This window comes from Haliaeetus leucocephalus, unplaced genomic scaffold (genome assembly GCF_000737465.1).
Source record: "Haliaeetus leucocephalus isolate CR32 unplaced genomic scaffold, Haliaeetus_leucocephalus-4.0 Scaffold795, whole genome shotgun sequence".
Classification (NCBI taxonomy): Eukaryota; Metazoa; Chordata; class Aves; order Accipitriformes; family Accipitridae; genus Haliaeetus; species Haliaeetus leucocephalus.
This window is the reverse complement of record NW_010973231.1, coordinates 1,567,010-1,587,632: the sequence shown is the minus strand read 5'-3', so window position 1 is coordinate 1,587,632 and position 20,623 is coordinate 1,567,010. Positions and strand designations below refer to the sequence as shown.

The following is a 20,623-nucleotide window of genomic DNA, read 5'->3' as shown; positions in this document are numbered from 1 at the left end:
CTCTTTGATCTTTGTTCACTTTCCCTTGTGGCTTATATTGTGTTATTTTGTTGTAAAAATAATCTATTTGAATTTTGCTTTTTGATGCATGAAGACTGATGATTTTGTCACCCATCTTTGTTCTGTTACTGCTTTTCTCTTTGTTTGGCGAGTTATCTTGTGGGTATTTGTGTAGCTGAGGCTGAATACCACACTTATATCATGACAACAGATATTTTTTCATCAGAGGCTGTGTTTGAACTTAACAGCTGTTACTTCCTGAATATTTTTCGAACCCCACGTGACGCTAATAGATGGTTTTATTGCGTGTGGCATCCCAGCCAGTGTTCTCAGAGTCTCGCTTTTCTTCTGTCACCACTATACATTCCTTGCTGCTCAACCTGCCTCTCATGAGTCTGTCAAATATTTACCTCCTTCAGCTATGAAACAAGAACCTAGTTCTCCTGCAGCGAGGTCTTATTCATCTGAGGGGAGATAGAAAGGTGTTTTAGGGGGCATATCACACCTTATCTCTTGTGTGAGCTGTGGGCTGCCTTAGCCTGAGGCAGGCTCCTGCACTCCGAAAGCGCTGTACCCCAGGGGTACAGGGGTGCCCGAAGGGTAATCGGCATGCCATGGTGGGATGTGAATTTTAACCTTTCTTATCCCTCAAGTCCTCCCCTCTTGCCTTCCATATCACAGTGAAGATGTCTTAGGAACTAGTAGCAAATTCCTATGAATCTGGGAATCTTTTCTGTCCGCAGCTTTCGAAGCTTCAAAGCAAAGAGGCTTAAACTTTAGCCTCTTTGCATGTTTAAAGCATTACAACATAGAGAAAGCTGTTTGGCCTGGATGGTTATTGATTTCTATTCTGTTCTTCAAACAACAAACATAGAATCGTAGGATGACAGGGAACAGGACCAGAAGAGCCCTTGAGAGCCAGCACCAGGCGATATGCTGGGAGATTTACAGTTGCTGAAAATATTAATCAGTGCTCTTAAACAGTTTCTTCTGTAATGTGCCCAATATATCAGGAGTGAGTTTAAGAGAGATTTGTGAGGGACTGTTCCTCAGGGAGTCTGTGAGCTGAATTATATCTGTGGATGTGCTGACCCACAGTTGAGTATTTCTGATTTACACCCTGTAATTCTCCTTGACTTGCAAGTACTCCTGGAACAAAGGTCAGTAAAAAAGTCTCTGAACAATTATTTACCATTCTGGACAGTAATAGCAATACGTTCTTTCTATCCTAAGGCGCTTTGGCTCCCCTTCCTTCTGCAGCAGCACAGGTTACAGCTGCAGATATGCTGCTGAAATACAGCTACCAAGTTTGTGTTTTGTAACTCGTGCCAATCTCGTACTGAGCTGTTTGCTTTCTGAGTCTGTGCTCTCATCCTTTCTTAGCACTGAGAGCTGCCCTTCACCCTACAGCCCCTTTTAGAGGTTACTCCTACTTTTAACTTATGTCTGGACTGAGGAAACGGATTTTTCAACACATAGATGAGGAGCCAGGATTAATCCAATACTTATTTTGACAGTGATATAAAACCCATAAATGCATGATGCAGTCTAAAAACAACCTGCCTGAGCAATTAGCTCAGTAATCAGACATTTAAAAAACAGTGGCAGAAGAGCAGAGCTACGGATTAAGATGCATGATGATTTTCTTTATTTAATAGAAAAGCATGTGGAATTTTAATTACGATCAGGAGATTTTACGTTTACTGCAAGTACTCATGTGGGTTGCTAACGTGACAACTGTGGTTTGACAAGGAAGGACCACACAAAGCAAGACTTGAAAACTGGCAGATAGGAATACAGTGACTATTTCATTTTGGGCCCTGCAAGAGAACACACATCTGAAATGAATATGTGACAAATAGGGAGTATTGAATTTCTGTGTGAGGAGTTGACAAGTCAGACAAACAGCAGCCATATATTATCTGTGATGGCGAAAAGATCACATCATTTATAACCTTTGAAGCAACAGGAAAACTGAACGCAACATCATCTTATAATGATCTAAGAGAGAACTGTCTCTTTTTTTTTTTCGTCCCTGGTTATATATAGCTGTTAGAGAGGGCCCTGCTGAGCGGAAAATGGAGCATATGATCAAGGGCAGTCCAGCGAGTCAATTTACTGACTAATACTGTAGATTATCATGTCAAATATATAGCACCAGCAGTATGAACAATAATGAAGCCTAGTTTATTTCTTTCCTGTAAATTGAAACGAAGATGTGATTGGAATTGTCACACCCTGGATATATGAGCCAGATTCTCTTAATCATCCAAAACAAATTGCCTTATTCTTTATATTGACGTTTATTTTAGGAGCCATTCCAAGACTGGCAAGCTGAAACCATCTATTTAAATGTGTCAAACACGTTTAAAATATCCTCTAGACAGCTGTCCCCTCAGGTGGTGGTTCAAGGGTCTCGTGCTGCTCCTCTCAGACCCAAAGAAGGGATAACTCGGCCTTTCATCCCATGGGGAGAAATCAGGCAATGCAGAGTCATGCAGAGACACTGCAGATGAGCTCTGGGATCATCGGTAAACCATCCAGCCACAAAGCTGACAGGGCAAAGGACCCCTAGAAGCCCCAGATGGCCATTGAAAGGAGCCTTTCCTTGCCTGGTCTTCTGTCTTCCCATGCCTCAGAGTGTCGGCGAGCAAGCATGAGGAAGAGGATATTGCCAATATTGTGCAGGCTCCATGGTCTTCTTCCATTACTTTTGTTTTCTTTCCCAATTACAGGGACAACATACCCATGTGATTTGTGGGTTTGGTGTTGATCAGTAAGGTGGTATTCTCTGTAATGTCAAACTGAACACCACCTCAAGAGGAGGTGCAGTTAGCAATCTGGTAAAATTTCCACTCCATACACAAGGGGTTCATTTTAATTTAGCTGTACAATACCAGGCTTCGTGTGTTTTACTGGTGTCCAAGCTCCAGGTGAAAGTCTGCTCTCCTTTTGGTCTGTCAAAATTCTAGCATGCGAAAAACTTAGGGAAGTAACATTTGAATTGCAAGTAACTGCCATTCCTTCAGGGATAAAAAGAGTACATGATCAATGTTATTGATTTCTAAACTCCTTTCTCTAAGAAGAAAGCTGAGAGTAATTGGAAAGACATTTACTAACTGTTTGCTAAAGATAAGTCACAAAGCCCAAATATTGCTTATCTGTTAAGTATAATTTCCTGAAGGTGGTGTGTAAACTAATACAGAAATTAGCACAGTGTTATAATTTTAGCACATATAAGGAAAAGCAGATGGTACTGCTTTGATTGGACATGTCATTGGAGTACTCCAGAGAATGCCAAATCTTTAATCTATTACTATTTGCATATACTACCACGTTACTCAGTTTTCAGTAGACTAGAACAACATGTACTATGCACAAACGACTCTTTTTGCTGAGCTTTAAACTTAGAATAAAAACGAAATCCCCCTTGCTGGTTTTGCAGCACTCACTGTGTTCATTTTCCAAATGGTTCCTGTTGCATGTTCTGGGTGGTCAGAACAAAGGCACAGACTGCTCCCAGGGCCAATGCACTCGACAATCTTCAGCTTTCTGTGCCAGCAACAGGGCACGCTGTATGTCATGAACAGTAGTACAAATGAGAAGCGATACATTTCAAAATGCTTTGTGGTACTGGAAACTCTTTGAGCAATTAGGAGCTCTGCAGATATCCAAAAGTGGAAGGTTTTAATTTTTAAAAAATCAGCCATTTCCTGGTTATTCTTGAAAGGTAGAATAACACCTTTCAGTTCAGAGGTTGTCTTGGCAAGGTGGAGCTCTACTTTTATGCTTTGTCTTTTCTTTGGAGGAAGAGAATTTGGCTGCAAAGAGCAGAAAGGGGCAAGAGCGGACAGGGGTTCAGGAAGGAACTGAATTTTGCAAGCAGAAGGTGGAGGTTGCATATTTGGGAATCAGTGAGGATGAAAGCATCAAAGAGGAGGTAGGCAAGAGCAGAACTGGGAATTAGTGAGGCAAAATACGTGGTAGAAAAAAGTAGAAAAGGAGTCAAGAAGAGAAGAGAGAGGTGCAGAAGGAAGGAGACGGGGAAGCAAAAGGACCAAAAGTAGCTATAGAATACCGTTTCCTTAATCAGTTTTCCTGTGTTTCACATTAGTGGTTTTAAGACCCCATTCATGTTTCCAGCTCAGAGGACAAACAAATCAGGTTAATGCCCACTCGTTATAAACACGCAGTGTGTGTGATATCCTATCGTGCAGTATTTAGGCTGTCCCCAAACCCAGCATCTTGTCTGATCCTGGTAGAGTGCTCCCGCCTGGTACTCACCAGGCTGTTGGGTGTCCAGCGAAGTAGAAACCCGTGCTGCGGGGTCTCCCTTTTCCTCGGGGGTCTCCTGCACTGCTTCATTCTCTGGCTTATTGGCATATTTTCTGAACACGATCCTTTCCCAGGTGTTATTCCCTCACAAAAGTAGGACCTCAAGGTCAGGTGGTTGTAGGCCCTCAAGGTGAGTCCTGACCTCTTCAGTATATCCAAGGACAGGCTTCTCCAGAGCTCCAGCACTGCAAACACTGATTTAGAATTACTCCAGGACACATAAAAGATGAAACATACAACATGTATGTACAGCATATGCTATGCTGGCATAGCAGCTCTTTCTTTTGGTGTTATTCTTGCGCTCTCTCCTCTAGATAAATTAATCAGACATTTCTTCTCCCATTTTCCCTGATATTCTTGAGCAAAACTTGGGTTCAGATGAGCGTCTGAGATCCTCTCCCCAAAATACCTCTTCCACTGCTATAGCCACGCTTCTGTGTTTCATCTGCCTGTACCTCTCAGTACTGACTTTTCTTACATACTATTAAATCTATGGTTTCAGGTTGTCCTTTAATCAGTTTTGCCAAGTAATAGAAGTCCATCACCAGGTGATCTGTTGCTTAGCTACTGGCCTGGGCAGATGGTCCTCCTGGAGAGGTGCCAGCATCCCACCAAAGAGCCTGTTCATGGGCAGAGAGGATTTGGAAGGTTTAATGACCCTTGCCCATGTGTTCTGTATCCCTGCTCCTTAGAACCACATTCCCATCTGAAGAGGAAAAGCTAGCAGAAAAGTTAGCATTTTGAGAAGTTATTCAAAATGGAGTTTGCAGTTTGATAAACACTCTGGAGAGAACTCCTAACCTTAAGCTGGAAGCCAAAACTTCTCACTAGGTAGACTTCCCACTAACAAACACCTTTAGGGAATACAAAAGGTATTAAATGACTAAATTAAGTAGATGCCCACATGTATATGTATGTACACATACCTACATGAGTGGGTGCATACAGACTGTGTGAGTGCGTATATTCATGTGTGTGTGTGTAATACAGTAAAAGAAAAACTGTCAAACCCATTTTAAATGAAAACTTATTTCATTTCTGTTGTATGCATACTTCCAATGACCTTGTAGGATTTGTGGGTTTATTACTTACCAGATGAGAAAAAAAAAACCCGACAATTCTGTGTAAAGATTGCTCTATCAAGTTGCTGTAGCATTGAGTGCCATTGATTTTTACCTCATGATGAATGTTTATTTTGCTGTGAATAAATATCAGAGTTTTATAGAGCAACCCTCATAGAAGCAAATCAAAATGAAAATACAGAAGTCTATTTGTGTAGTAAATTTCTAACACATTCAGTCAAGATGTTTCTAAGATGCAACAATTTAATTTTAGAAACAAGTTTGAAGTGCAGATAGCTGGCAAATACTTTGTTTAACCCAATCATGCTTCAGAACTATGTAAAAACAGCTAGAGAAATCCACATTGAGATCTTGGCTAACAACAAGAATTAAATGATATGCAAAACCAGAAAGGATAATTTGTGTAATAGAAGATAACAAAAGTGACCTCAAAACATTATTTATTGGAAGTCTAGTATTAAGAACTGATAACTGGAAAAGGAAGGCGTTTATTTATCAGTTGGCTTGTCTTCTCAGGAAAAAAAAAAGCCCACGAAACATAAAATTTGCATGTGAACACTTTAAGGTTATTCAGATATTCTTGACTATTTTTAGTGACATAATTTAAATTATTAATATAATTTGCAATATTTAATTTGTTTTGTGCAGTATTTGCATAAATTAAATGCGCGAATGTCTGAGAAAGCTCTGGTAATCTCCGTCTGCGTTTGTTGGCGTTTGTTCTGTGTGTTGTTGTAGCAAATGGCTTGAAGGAGAGAATCCACCAACAGAGAGGAAAAAAGCCTATTCCTTCCCCTTCCCTTTCCCAGCACGGAGTGGGAGACAGCTAGTGCTCAGCAAGGGCACGGATGCCCCAGGTCCCAGCGCTCCGTCCCCGGCCCTGGCCCAGGCAGGGAGGATGGCGTCCGCTGTCCCTGGCCGGCCGCAGGGTGGAAAACCAGGGGAGCTGAGGGAACCAAACCCCAACCCTCAAAAAGCGCCCAGCAATACATTGTTCGAGAGCGGGATCTGCAAGAATCAAATCACGAGTGCCATTTATGGGCCCTGTGTGCACATATACACTTTTTCTTTTTTTTTTCTTATTTTTGACTGTTTGACAAATGAAGTACTCTGAGATGCCATGGTCAGGGCACAGGGGGGCTCTAACAAAGTCATCTAAGATGATTACAGCCGAGGCAGAGGCCAGTGAGAAATTTCCCAAAGGTGCAATAAAAACCATCTTCCCCAAAATATTTAAATCTGCTTGGAGAAAAGCACCGGAGAACCTAATGGGAAAAATCCTGCAGAGGCGAGCCCTGGGGTATCCCGCTCGGTGACCAGGAGCTCCGGTGCCCTCGTGCTGCGGTGGCCGTTTCCCCAAGCCGGTGGCACAGCCAGAGACACCGTGAGCCCTCGTCCCGGGGTGGCACTTAGTGGTGGCATTGGCCCTGCAGCAGGTTTTGGGGCAGGAAAGTGCTGAATTCTGCGGCTGGGGCTTGAACAGTGCCAACAGGAGGCAGGTGAGAGAGTCTGCTCGTGCCCCGTGTCATCTCTTGTGGGGCAGATGTTCAGCAGAAAGCAAGAGAAAGCTGGAAAGGTGAATTTAAGGTACGTTTCCCTCAGTGTTTTAGGTTTTTGAGGTTCTAAAACTTTAACACATACAATCTTGCTTTACATGGTTTTGCTTTGATGTGCCCATTAACCACTATTCCATGTTCTAGCTGAAATAGTCGCCACATATTTTAACATTAGCTTTGCAGTTTGCTCAGCCTTGCATGCAGACAGCATGAGCAGAAGTTAGTTGCCCTGTATCTGACAGATTTCTGGTCAGAGCAGATTATCCTTCAAATCTAGGTCATTAACATGTATTTGTCTGATGTAAAACAGACTAATGTGCCACTCCCACTGATAAACCAGACAACCTCTGCTTTCATCACAGACAGACTGGCAGAAGAGTTATCCAAGAGAAGTCAAGTGTCCAGACTTCACTGTCCCAAAAGGATTTAATATCCAGGCAAATTATGTCTATAAGATGCTCACAGATCACTGTGTCTGAATATTTTAAGGCATTTCTTTCATTTAAAACAAAGGGAAACCAAGACACTGTGTCAGGAATAGATATGCTGTTATTTAGGAGCTGTAACTCTCTATCATAACATCTATGATGCTTTGCAAAACAGCAGTTCCTCTGGTTCTCCCTCCCTTCCCCAAAATTAAAATATTAATTACATTATATATAAAACATGAAGTTGAATACGAAATTTACATTAACTGCATTTGCAAAATTGAGAGAAGGAAGCCTTGCTTTACTAACGAAAAAGGGAGATTTTTTTTTTTTTTAACAAACTGATCACCCTTACTGACTGTATAATCTTCATTATTAAAATAAACCTTGAAAAATTTAGATTCCACTTAAAGATATTTCAAACCAGGAAAATATTTTTGCTCCACAACATGTTTAAATTATGTTACTCTTTCAGTTGGATAATGTTCAATTCCTACTTGAAGAGGGCGAAGCCACATTAACTACCATTTCATTATTGTATTAACAACAGTTCACTTGCTGTTCTTACAGACCAAGTAAGTAAATCACTTATGTTTCAGAGATTCTTCTGCTCTTTCTTGGAGATAGGAGGTATTATTAAACACAGCTTTCTAAACCAAACCTGAATTTGTCCATTGGAAACCCTTACCGAAGACAACAATGACCAATTTCTTTGCTGTTAATTAAAATGTCAGTGCTGTTTATAATACAAGGTCTGTTTTACTTAGATTTTATAAGGCATGAGTGTCCAAATGAGAAAAAACCCCAAACATTAGTGATCAGGAAAATCGGTGTTAAGAGAGGTAGAAAAGCGGTGAACGCCACTGTCACACACAGAATGGTGGGTCCTGAGGGAGCAGCATCACGCAGCAGGATCAGTCAGAGACTGCTTGTGGTTTTGATGAAACATCTTGGTGAATATTTAGGAAAAACAATACTTAGGCCAAATTCTGGGAAGTGTTCGATCTATACTTTGGGCAGGATTGAGGTGAAAAAGTGACAATTTTACATTGCCTTCTGCTCCTGTGAAGCCTGCATTAAGGACGAGTGGGAATGGCATCTGGTATAGGTGACCTGAGATCCAGAGCTCTCTCTTCAGGGTGGAACAAACAAGACAAGTTTGTTAGTGACCTCTTTATTACCAAATGCCACCAGAGCTTGCTCCCTCTTCCCTTTCACGCCCATCTAAGAAACTGGAACACATAGATTTGCTATATAAGAGTCATCTCTTTCTGTATCAGCAGGATTTAGTCTCAAGGCAGAACTATGTGAAAAGAAAAACATGACACTCAAAGTATAAAAAACTAGGGGAAATGTAAGACATTTCAACATTGGCTCCAGCTCACAGCATATTATCAAGAGGTGGAAAACCTGAATTCCCATAGGACATGCCATTTTTGGTGAGAAGGAGTGGCCTCTCTCCCAGGATCCTTTCTCCAGCAGTGGTCAGGCATGGATATTGAGACAAATTGTATTTAAAAGCTCCAAGACAAACCTAGAAGGACTTTTCTGTCTTCTGAAAATGTCACAGAGTGCACTCTGGCATCAACTAAGCTGCACATGGACCTATGAATCTGTGCCATTTTGCCATTTTCATTGTCTGAAATGTTTTCACACAATGGTTTACACACGTAAATGAAAGAAACTTTCTTTTAAAAAATAAATTCTCCCTTTATCCTTCATGGTGTTACTGTGTTTTATCCTATTTCCTGCATTGAAAAAAACCCAACTTTGCTACTTTTGTTATCCCCAAAACATAATCTACTAATTTTTCTTCCATTTATTAATTTTCACCATGATTTTATGATCTCTGTGATATCCTCCCACAAACACAGCTTTTCTAAGATGAAGAGATCTCATCTACTTTGTTTCTCCTCATGCAGAAAAAGTCGTTTATCATCCTTGCTGCTCCTCTTTTATTTTATGTAATTCTGTTATGTCTTTACTGAGTTTGAGTGACCAGAAATGCTCCTTGTGTTCAAAAACCGATCACACTGTCAGTGGATAAAGTGGCAGAATGATGTTTTCTGTCTCGTTTGCCCGTTGCCTGACTGCTGCTTAGCAGAGGACTAATGTTGTCAGAATCATCTACGAGGTAATTCCCCAAACTCCCGTCCGGGACAGAACCAATTTTTAGCCCATTACTGTCTATGTGTAATTAGGCTTATCTTTTGCAATGTGCTTTACCTTGCACTTACCAACCCTGAATTTCATTTACTGCCATTTTGTTACTTAGGCAGTCAGCATTTAGAAATCCTTCAGGAAAGCCTGGCTTAGATTTTTCCACTTTTAATAGCCTGTTTCACCTGTGTACCTTCCCTTGGGAAACTGTCCCAGCTCATTTATAAATCTCTTCCTTGTTACTCGTTCTCATAGAGATTCTTGGGGATTCCCTCCAGTGAATCCCTCAGTTGTGAAATCAGTCTTTTACTCCTAAACTCCATTACTGCCTTTTAAACAGTTCATCTATGAAAGGACCTTCCCTCTTGTCTCCTGACAATTTAGCTTTGTAAGAGCCTTCTGTGGGCAACCAAAGAGAATTCGAAAGTCGAAACATGCTTCTCAGCTGAACTACCTTCATCCCCATACTCTGTGACTACTGAGAACAGAAACCATGTGAGCATGACTGCCTTTGCAAAACCACACTGTGAATTGTGTAAAGTACTGAGAGATGGGAGGTGTCTCAAAATCATAAAGATGATTTAGGAATTAAGTCTCCAAAGCTATTTTGTTGTCTAATTCCTACTGATTCCATTTTGCATTCAAGTCTGAATTTATTGTGGGTTTCTAACGTCATGGTTATAAATGCCAAAAGGAAAATTTCTCTGATGTTCTCTACCCTATACCTAAAATTAATCTCCTATGTCCTTGAAATTTAATTAAACCAGATAGTCTTTTAAATCGTTTGCCCACCATATGTTGGAAAAAGAGTAGCAAAATTAAACAAATAAATCACATCAGAGAGTAAATTAAATACACTGTTTGAAGCCAGCCTCTCTCTCACTTTCCTCATTGTTAAAACTGAGTCAATGCTGACAATAAGCATTTAAAAGTGGTCAGGACAAAGCACTTCAGAATGCATTGTACAGAAAGCTGTGCATGCAAGGCATTGAATGGACTAGATTTTCTAAAGTGTTTTTCCCATTCCTGATTGCTTTGGTGTGAAGCTGGTAGTATGAATTACATTCCAGACCTGATGGAATAGGAATAAAAGCTTTACAAAGATGGAAGATGAAGTAGGAAAACCATGTCAGAAATATAACCCCCCTGATTTACATGTTGCCTACTGTAAAGCTAAGTCAAGAGAATCTAATGCCATTACTTTGTAAAGCACAGAAAATGAATAAACTAATAAAATTTAAATTGAGATGAGTTATCATGAAATTAAAAATTGAGGAAAAAAAAGTAATTCTTGTCTGATGAAAATTGTTTAAAGCCAACACTTAAGCATGTTCGTTATGACACAATAAGATAATACACATAAACCTATGCTGTTGAAAAAACATCTGTAGAAAGCATTTGCCCAAATCTCAGGAAATGTAATTGGTTTTCAAAGGACAGTTCTTCTAAAATACTCAGGAGTGTGAACATCTGAGACGAAACCAGCAAAAGAATGCTTTCATCTTGCGATTTATTTCTTTTCTGTTTCTCATCCTAGCTGGTGACCCTTTTCCCTATGTCTTTATAGAGGACAGATTGAGTTATGACTACATATTATGGAAGACTAACTTCACATCGCTTTAGAAGGATAAAGTTAATGACTTCGATGGCAGTGGATTCTGCCACTCCAGTTGATGTCCAGTGGCTTCCAGCTGCTCTTTGATTTTGGTTTTAGCATCGGTAAAAACATAAATAGCCTGGGATTTAAGCAAGTAAGATCCTGTCTGGTTTAAAATGAGTAAGTTTTATGTGTAATCTGATTAAAATAATGATAGAGATGTTTGCAGAGTCATTTGGACTATTTTACCGGTGACTAAGCTGGTGAACAGCACAGGTTGAAGACTGTCTTTGGATGAGTCTCCATGGGAGGGTATATCAGATGGTATGAACTGAGTATGACCTTGAGAATGAAGAGTATCTCTGCAACCCCACCAGAAGGTACCCTAGGTAGGTTGCCCAGTAGTTTACCAAGCCTCTAGGTTAAAGGAACACATATCCACTGTATTAAGGAACTCGAGGCACTTGAGGCCAGTTCTTCATCTCACATTTTGAAACATGAAAAAAAAGGGTTCTCTTTGTTAAAGGATATAAATTTAGGTTTCTTTCTCTGTGACTATTCCCCAAAATCCTTTATATATAAAAGAATGTTGGAAGATAATCTGAAATGTCGAACTGTAGTTTTGCCATGAGATTATGGTCTTTTGGAGACAGTTTTTTTAACTACATCCGTACTGCTAAAGTAAATCACATTGGGGATTTTATTGCTCCTGAGGCCAGCTGTCACCACATGGCTCATGACCGCAGTGTGTAGCATTATTCCCCAGTGGAGCAGCTTCATCTGGAGGAGAGCTTGTTGACGTGGTCCACGCCAGAGTAAGCTCACCCACAAGCAGCGTGGGCAATGAAGTTCCAGCACTTGGGTTGACCCCCAGCCTCCTTCAGCAGCAGGGAGGAAGTCTTTCTGTCCCTGCTGTTTCATTTTGGGTGGAAGCAGTTTAAGGGCTCAGGGGGCCAGTAGGACACAAGCCCAACTCTGCAGTCTCATGGGAAAAGTATCGTCCTAGGACAGACATGTGGGTCTTGATCTCTGCAGGGTTTCGTTGTTAATTTTCAACACTTTCACTGGCCAGCTTCATAGGAAAGGGCAGAGACCTCACCAGCCTGAGGTCTTTCAGGTGATGTCTGCTGAGGTGGGAGAGCTCTGATGGGGTTGGATCCTGCCTGTGAGACTGCAGATGCTGGCAGCGCTCAGAGGGCAGGTGGGTGCCAGACTGCAAAGCCCTTTTGGCTCCTGGGGGATTTCACTGCTGAAAAATCACACGGTGGTTACGGATCTGCAGCACCTCCAGGGCTGGAGGTGAGGCTGTAAGGGCTGCGGATTTGCTTGCTTCCAGTGGCACTTAGATAATGGCAACAGCCACAGCTTAGGTGTCTCTAGAGCTAAGTTTTTGTAAGAGTGTAATAGCAAACATAGAAACAAGTGGCGAGTAGAAACACAGTGCCATTCTCTTAATTAATTATTTAGTCTTTGAAAAAAGTTTTTCTGATAAAGGTTGAAAAAAAGCCACGCAAACACACGCTTTTTTGCAACCAGCAAACAGCTCCATGTTGGGAGAACAGGTAACAAACTGATCCAGAGATTTATTGGGGAGAAGGAGATTCAAATCTGCTCTAGCAGAGAAGGAAACTGAGCATGTGCTCCTCATACCCCAGGTGAATGCTGTACCTCTTGTATCCAGGGTAAATCAGCATCTACTGCAGTTCTAAACAAAAACCTAGCATGGGGACTGGGCACAATTCTCTCTGGGTTTTGAGAGAAAGAAGTGGCATGGCCAACTGTCTTGGGGGGAGAAGCAGGGCTCTAAATCCCATCAGGAAATAAAGGTTGGGTGCTGAAGACCTGAAAGAATGTGATTTAAACATCCCTGTCCCTAACCTCAGGTGGTTTCCCACTTGAGTTACAACAGTGTAAGCTCAAAAGCAGGGCTGTGGCATTGAAGATGAATTGCTCAGCCCCACGTAACAAAGCTGCGACCCAGCAGGACACAGTGGAAGTCGGGATTCTCCAAGTCCTGCGTTAAGCTTAGTACCTTTTTTTTTTTCCTCCCATAGATCCCTCAGGAGTAACAGAAAATATTTTTTTAAAAAAATGAATGAAGTACATATGGCAACACAGCTGCTGAAAATCTGTTACTCTTTTTAATCACCCCTCGTGTCCTGGGCATGCATTTTATCCTTCAAACTCAGTAAAAGGGAAAGCGTTGTGAGGAAGGCAGCTCCCTGTATTATTGGGGGACTTTGTGGTGTTATTAAGTCATACAAGAGAAGCCTTGCCTGTAAGACTATCCAGAACTTAGGTCTCAGTGGGTTCATCTTTAAAATACTCTACATATTTATAATCACTAGGACAAGCAGAATTTCAGAGTTTTCACAGAGGGACTGCAAACTGTAAATAAATAAACTTGGAAAAGGAGAGGACCATGCTTCTTTTTCTTAATGATGGTGAGCTTTTGAAAAGAAAGGGATATAAAGTCTGGATAAGTATTCAAACAGCCTTGCAATACCGCAGTTTTCCACCTGCTCAGAGGTACACTGTAGAAGAGTCCTCAGGCTGAAGTGACAGGAGCTCCAAAGCACTGTTTGCTGCCTATTCTCCTTCCATAAGCACTAAATGTCATAAGCAGTCAGAGCAACTATTTCTTATTTGGTAGCCTTGGATCACGCTACTTGTTATTCACGTTTGCATGTCAGCTGCAAGGTAAGGAGAGCAAGTGTGGTGATATATTCAATTCCAATGCTGGAGCTGGGGAGAGAAAAAATGCAATTATTGAAAGAGGTTCTTCTGTGAAGGAGCAGTGATTTACATCCTGAATAGGTGTAAATTATCCTCCCTCCCCACCCCCAAGTTCAGCAAATGTACTCCTTATTCAATATCTTGCTGCTGTGATGTTTTTTTCTTTGCAGTCTCCAATTCTCTGTTAAGATCAGAAGGCTGTCGTTTAGTGAGAGATACGGGGGAGTACTCCTTCTGAGGGAGTGGGCTCCCTGTGAGCCCAAGAAGCAGTCATTTTAAGTCAACAATGAAGTATTAGTCGGTCGAAGGTCTTTAACTAGGTCAAGCTGCTGGACCTACAATTCATCCCTGCTGGAATGAAAAAGAATAGAGCTGCTTGTATGTTGGTTTTGAATCCTTCATGGAGGGCTGCCAGTAACTGTTAACTTGTGTATTATTGTGCTATCAGACAGGAGAAACGGCAGTGAGAATTTACCAGCACAGTCACAAACCTTTCATCACACAGTTATCATGGTGACAAAGTTCAGTGGTAGTTACTCACCTCTCCAAAAACAAATAGTATCCACTCAGACAAGAGAGAATGGATTTCTGCAAGATGGTGCTATATTAGCTCACGCTATTGCACCTAAGTCCCAGTTACCACTAAATCCAAGTGCCCAGTGTACTTTGAAGTACTGATTGTCAGAGTGCTCCTGTAAGCAAGGAGGGACCATGATCTATCCTTGTTTCGTAGGTCAGAGACGGAGGTGTGAGGCTGTGGTTAGCTGGATACACATTGCCGTGAGCTTGAGCCCCTGGATCTCTGGGTCATTCAGTTCAACCTGGCTGGAACAGACTCTCTGCTACCACCATGACCATGTTTCCTCCCCACAGCAAGCCCGATAGCGAAGAGAAACCTGTGGAGTCAGATATCTTCCCTATGGGGTTGGGATACAGCTTGCTGCTTAGGGTACTTGATTTAGCCATAGCTAGAAAAATTAAAGCTCTGATTCACAGACACTGGCAATCACCTAATTTCCATGTATTTTTGTGTGAGTTTTGCTTGCTTGTCTTTGAAACGTGGACTTTGTATCACAGCTTAACCAGCTAATTTGCTTAGATGCTTTAGAGGGGTGCACCTCAACTACTCAAGTATATGGCGTGCTTGATAGACAGGTGATTGTGTGTCTTATTTGTCTTCTTTATCCTCCAGGAAGATGAAGTTGCTCGTGACAGTCGATTCAATTTCAGTGGCTATGGCATGGGTCACTGCCTCCAAGTCAAAGATGGCACAGCAGTCAAGGCAACTCCACCCAATCCACCTCCGGCACCACCAAAGGATTCAGATTCCATCAAAAAGAAGTTTGTTGACCGTGCAAAAAGGATTGATACAATATCCCGTGCTGCATTCCCACTCGCCTTCCTCATTTTCAACATCTTTTACTGGATTACATACAAAATTATACGGCATGAGGACATTCACAAGAAATAGGCAACTCTGGTTTGCCAGGACTTCTTAGCCAAAGTGATCCACATGTAAATAAACAGTGAAATGTCTTTCTGTCATTTGGACTAAGGGTTTTTTCCCCCCCCCCCCAGGACACTGAAGAAAAAATGAACAAAGAGGAAAAGAAGTATAGAAGGAAAAGTGATTGCATGAAAAAATATGCCGTGAGACCAGACAATGAGGGTTCCCCCATGTACTCTCAGTGTTGTTCTTCCAGATTCAGCATTGATAAGGCATCTGTAAATGGGGCCAAATTTTACCCAGCTTTATCACCAGGATATTATCTTTCAAAACAAAAGAGAATCAGAAAACAAGCAATTCTCCTAAAACATCTACCAAGAGACTGTGGTGGCTACAGTACAGTGAGTTATAAGAGGACCAAACTTTTTCAGGATAATGTTGCCTTTCTATTTGAAACAAGTCTACTGAGCTACATTCCATGACCATGTCTGTAGTTAGCGGTTTCACCAAGGAGTCCTTTTGTGGGTTGTAAATTATTTCTACTGATAGGGGAGAGGGAAAAAAAAACAGAAAAAAAAAATTTATACTTTATTATCCTTGTGGGTGTGCATTTTAATATTATCTTGCTTTACTAGAATTGTAATTTTGGAGTTGAACTTGTGTGTCGTGTGATTTATTTGATAGTTGACACTCCAAAACCAGTGAAACTGCCCGGTTCATTTTTGTTGGAAGACAGTGCACTTACTTCATTTTATTTCTGCTGATTTTACATGCAACTTGAGGTGCCAAACTGTATTTTACCTATTGTGCTACCCTGTACCACACTACTTAGTAAGAACTTGTTTCCTCAAAGGTGTAGCTCAGTTTAGCATTGAGTTTCTATTACTGCTCTCATTGTAGCTGCAATCAATAGCTCTATAGGTAAACACAACTTGTTTACAGACCTCCAATTTATATCTTTACTCAAAGTGGCTATCATTTTAAATATCATTAATTAACCTAAGAATTTTAAAACTGTACTGTGATTTTCAGAACCTGTTACCTTTTGGTGCCGGATCTGCGTTATTCAAATCCTTGCTACATGTTTTAAAGTAGAAAATTAAAAAAAAAAAAAAAAAAGATGGTATTTTTGCTTACACAGAAGAAGACAACCTGTAACATAAGATGAATCAAACATTAAAATTTTACACTTGCTGTAAAAGGGTTTATTAAAAAAAGGTATTTGTTCAATTTCAATAAAGCTAAATGTGGTACTAACATTTCTTCCCTCTTTTCTTCATTTGCAGCAGCAGGGCTGTTTGCGCCAGGTCCCAGCTCTTCCACCACTCTGTCAGCAGAAAGAGGGTGAAAAGCAACCTTCTGCTGACCTGGCTTAGCACGCCAAATTTTGCTATCTATCCTACAGCAAAGGTGCTGTTGCAGCCCCTGGGAGTATGTCAAGGACTGTCTCAGAAATGTGGCCAGCATATGACAGGAACATTTGCAGAACATTTATATTTGTGAAGGCAGGCCCTGGGGGAGGAGGCACGCCGCTCCCTGCCCACCACATCCATGCACGGCAAGAAGCACACCTCAGCTTCGCACGTGCTGTGCCCGGCTTGGGGGTACCCTAAACTTTCTCCTGACTTTCTTACAGCTTCATCACTTTGGTGAGCTGAAGGACATGCTGAGATGGCCTGTGTCAGGAGCCTCATGTAGACAACATAATGACCAATAGTTTAAAAGCAGATTAAATTGCATCCAGTTCTCTGCCCTTCCCTCGAGAGGCCAAAATACACACCCTGAACCTGCCTGGCATAGACGTTTTTTCCGCCTCCTGTAGTGAGATATGGTACAGAGACATACTGTACCTGCAGCACGTCTGACTCCACTTTGAGTCCTGGACCAGCTTCTGGCGAGAGGTTGTGGATGCAGGTACCAGAGCCTGGCAAGGCTGTGTTGGGGTGGGGGGTCCATCTGTGTGTGTCTGTGTGTCCTCATCCCTCTCCACACAGCTGGCTGTAACTACCAGGCTTTGTTCCTCTCCCAGGACCGGGGAGGGAATCTAGAGATCTTCACAAGCCTGATTCCCAAACAGTTACGTAGATTAATGGCAAAAAGCCATTTGCACATTTTATCTCCCCACACCCTGTGGACTCTCCTGTCACTTACACCCGTGACGGAATTGGCAACAGTCATCTTCATCTCTTTGAGACCGTGGATCCAGATGTGTCTGACAGCCCTGGAAGGGGGAACCAGTGAGAACTCAAGACAACTGTCCAAACTATTTTGGTTTGCATAATAAGCTTTTGACTCAAATTTAGGTATCATAATATTTGTAATTTTTATACTACAAGATTTGCTTTTATTCTTTTTTAAAAAGTGGAACAGTATTTTATTAATGGATAATGTAGTAGAGGAAAACCCCAGCGCAATCCTAGTCCCATGAGCTCCGGCAGGGCGAGGATACCCAGCTGTAAGCTGTGCTTGTATAGGAGGTTAGGAGCCTTCATTGGTACATAAACATTCAGAGCTCACTTCTACCAGCCCCTCGTTCCAGAAACTGTGCTTTAAATGAAGGTGTAATGTCAGGATTAATGTTAATCCTCAGTGCCCAGATGTGTTGCTAATGAATGTCAGAACCAATTGCTCATAGCTCCCCCGTATGACCGCAGACCACTGCAACAGGAATGCAAAACTATTCTCAGCTGATGGATGTTTATATGTCCCTTTTTGTGGTAAAGCTCATGTGCCTCCAGCATCCACATCACAAATTCACCTGCACACTTTGCAGGGCTTGGCTATTAGCATTGAATAAATAGTTTGCTGAAATATTCTACTGATCGGATTTGAGGTATGCTGACAGTATCCATGGGAAGATTGCTCCACTCTTGCCTTGTATATAAACTTAGGTCCAGTTATGGGAGTAACCTGTGCACAAAATCCTTACAGATCTCTCTCTTTTTGAAGACAGACAGAATTTATAGCTACACAGCAATTAGTTGTGAATCTTGATATTATCTGACTAAATTTTGGACATAAATGATGCATGCAAGTGGACAAGGCCTACCAAACATGGCTATTAGGAATGGCCACATGATGCAGAAGAGTTCTCAGCGTGCTGGTCAGTGGCCTGTGAACTGTCTCACACGGAGATGGTTTGATACCACACGGGTATCAAAGAACAAGGCTGGCACCAGAAAGATGTATATTGGCTGAGAAACTGCCTGCAGATAAAAAGTCGGGTAACAAGGGTAGCAGGACTTACAGAAAGACGTGCCTTTCCTAAACAAATGCTCAGTAGGGTTATCAGAGAAACAAGACTCAAAAACCAGTCACCTTGCACTCAGAGAAGTAGCAGAATTAAATAATGAAGCAGTTTCATTTCTAGACACTATTGTAAGAGGAAAAAGAATGGCTTAGAAAATAAGTCCCGGACAAATAGCCTTCATGAAGCAGAAGACACAGCGGGATGGAAGGAAAGAGCCCGGGGATTAATTCTGAAAAGCTTCCGGACATATTGGAAAACCCGCAGGTTACAATTCTAGCTGGTAAGATAAAATGAAGCCCTAGGGCATTTAAACGACTTGCATTTAGCTATAGAACTATTATGATGACTTCTAATTTATCAAGAAAGATTAAAAAGCTTTAAGCATGCCTTTAAAGGATGCAACATCAGGTCAGGTCATTGGCATCCTGTTGTTACAGGCTGGACCTGAGTGGTTCAGTACTCAAGGAGAAAGGTTTAGCCATCTCTCACCAGATAGATGCTGTCATGCGCTGTGATAAAGCCTAATCAATAAAACAGATCTTTAAGAAAAACCTTGTTGCAATAGGAGGAAAGTGGGGAAAAAGTGCAATATGAGATGAGAGATCTCTTTTGTTCCTCTTTCCTGTTTCTTTCTCTCCATATTTTTTCAGGCAGCAGGGCCATCACTTGTGATGTACTGAATCATAGGTGATAGCTGGTGTAGCAATAGAGGCTTTTGGAGTCTATGATATGAGATACCAGCAATTCATAACTGCTGGCGGACAACACAATGCCTGTGGAGTCAGATTTTTCATGTGCTGCAGAGGTGAGGAGTAAGGGCCAACCCCATTCTTCCACAGTCATTAAGACTTTCTCACTCTGCTTCCCTTCTTCCCAAGCATGAGATGCTGAAGGTAACAGGAAAGAGCTGATGGAAAAATAATGTTTGTCTACTGCAGGCTGAACTGCTACAGCCCTTCATCTTTGTGCAGACCTGTTATTGACGTTGTTGGCACAGGAGCTGCTGAACAAACGTGAGGCACCAGCCAAAATTTACGGCTGACATTACTGAAAATTTTGTGGAGGAATCTGGAACTAATCTTTGAGATTACGGGCATGGGCATTTCCTGGGAAGGGCTCTCACTGGGCTGAATTGGTGTCTTTGGCTCAGGAACAGGATTCTGCATCACCTGGAAGTCACATTTCATGAACTTCAAAAAGATCTGACCCAGTACAATACTGACATTCTATATTTAGAAATATATTTCTAAATACAGAAAAATATATTTGCTGTGGGGGCATAAAAAGTATATGCACAGCTTTCTAATCCTTATTCCTTTAAAATTAGAACACAGCAAGGAACAGAGAAACAAAAGCTGTAGGATAAGCTTTCCATTGCACAAAATAATACAAAAATAATTTTTATCAATTTATTCATTTTCATTATCTATAATATAGTAGCTGTGGAAAATAAGTTTCTGCCAGACTTTCAAAGTAACTTGTTCTAATGCTTTTTGACATAGACGTTTGTGTCTTACAATATTTTGGAAAGCTAGAAAACCAAAGCCAAGGCTGCCTAGAGGAACTCCTGCCTGGGAGAATAATCTGAGCAAAGTCACGCTTTCTCCATAAATGCCCCTTACAGATTTTACTTTAAAAATTAATCTTCTCTGGTTTGACAGGAAGAGAAAAAGAAGATATTTATGCCATTTGAAGATACTTTTCCTACTTTTGCAGAGAAAATGTGAAATGTCATCACATTTAGGGCTAAGCTGCAGAACAAGAGCAATTTCACCAGTTCCAGACAAACTCATCTAGCCAATTTACTTCCAATTCCAATGCAGTGCTCACTGAAATCAGAAGGAAAAAAAAAAAAGAAAGAAAAAAAAGTGCTTCATTGACTTCAATAGCTTCTAGATCAGTCCCTAATGAAGGATAAATTTCCAAAGCTAAGCACTAGAAATAATCTGGGAGGGAAAATATTCAGAGTGGATTAGCTCTGTTCAGTATCCTCTAAGGAGGAATAGAAACTTGAGTCAAAATAAGCATCTCA

At 41.3% G+C, this 20,623-nt stretch overlaps 1 protein-coding gene across 2 annotated transcripts in view; it reads left to right on the top strand.

The window, feature by feature from the left end:
• Window positions 1-16,600, top strand: part of GLRA2 (glycine receptor, alpha 2) — a 133,987-nt gene extending 117,387 nt beyond the window's left edge. For both annotated transcript variants that reach the window (XM_010581542.1, XM_010581543.1), the window contains exon 9: window positions 15,087-16,600. In XM_010581542.1, coding sequence (XP_010579844.1) covers window positions 15,087-15,365 — 279 coding nt within the window. In that variant the 3' untranslated portion in view covers window positions 15,366-16,600. The remainder of the gene's footprint in view (window positions 1-15,086) is intronic.
• Window positions 16,601-20,623: the final 4,023 nt, after the last annotated feature.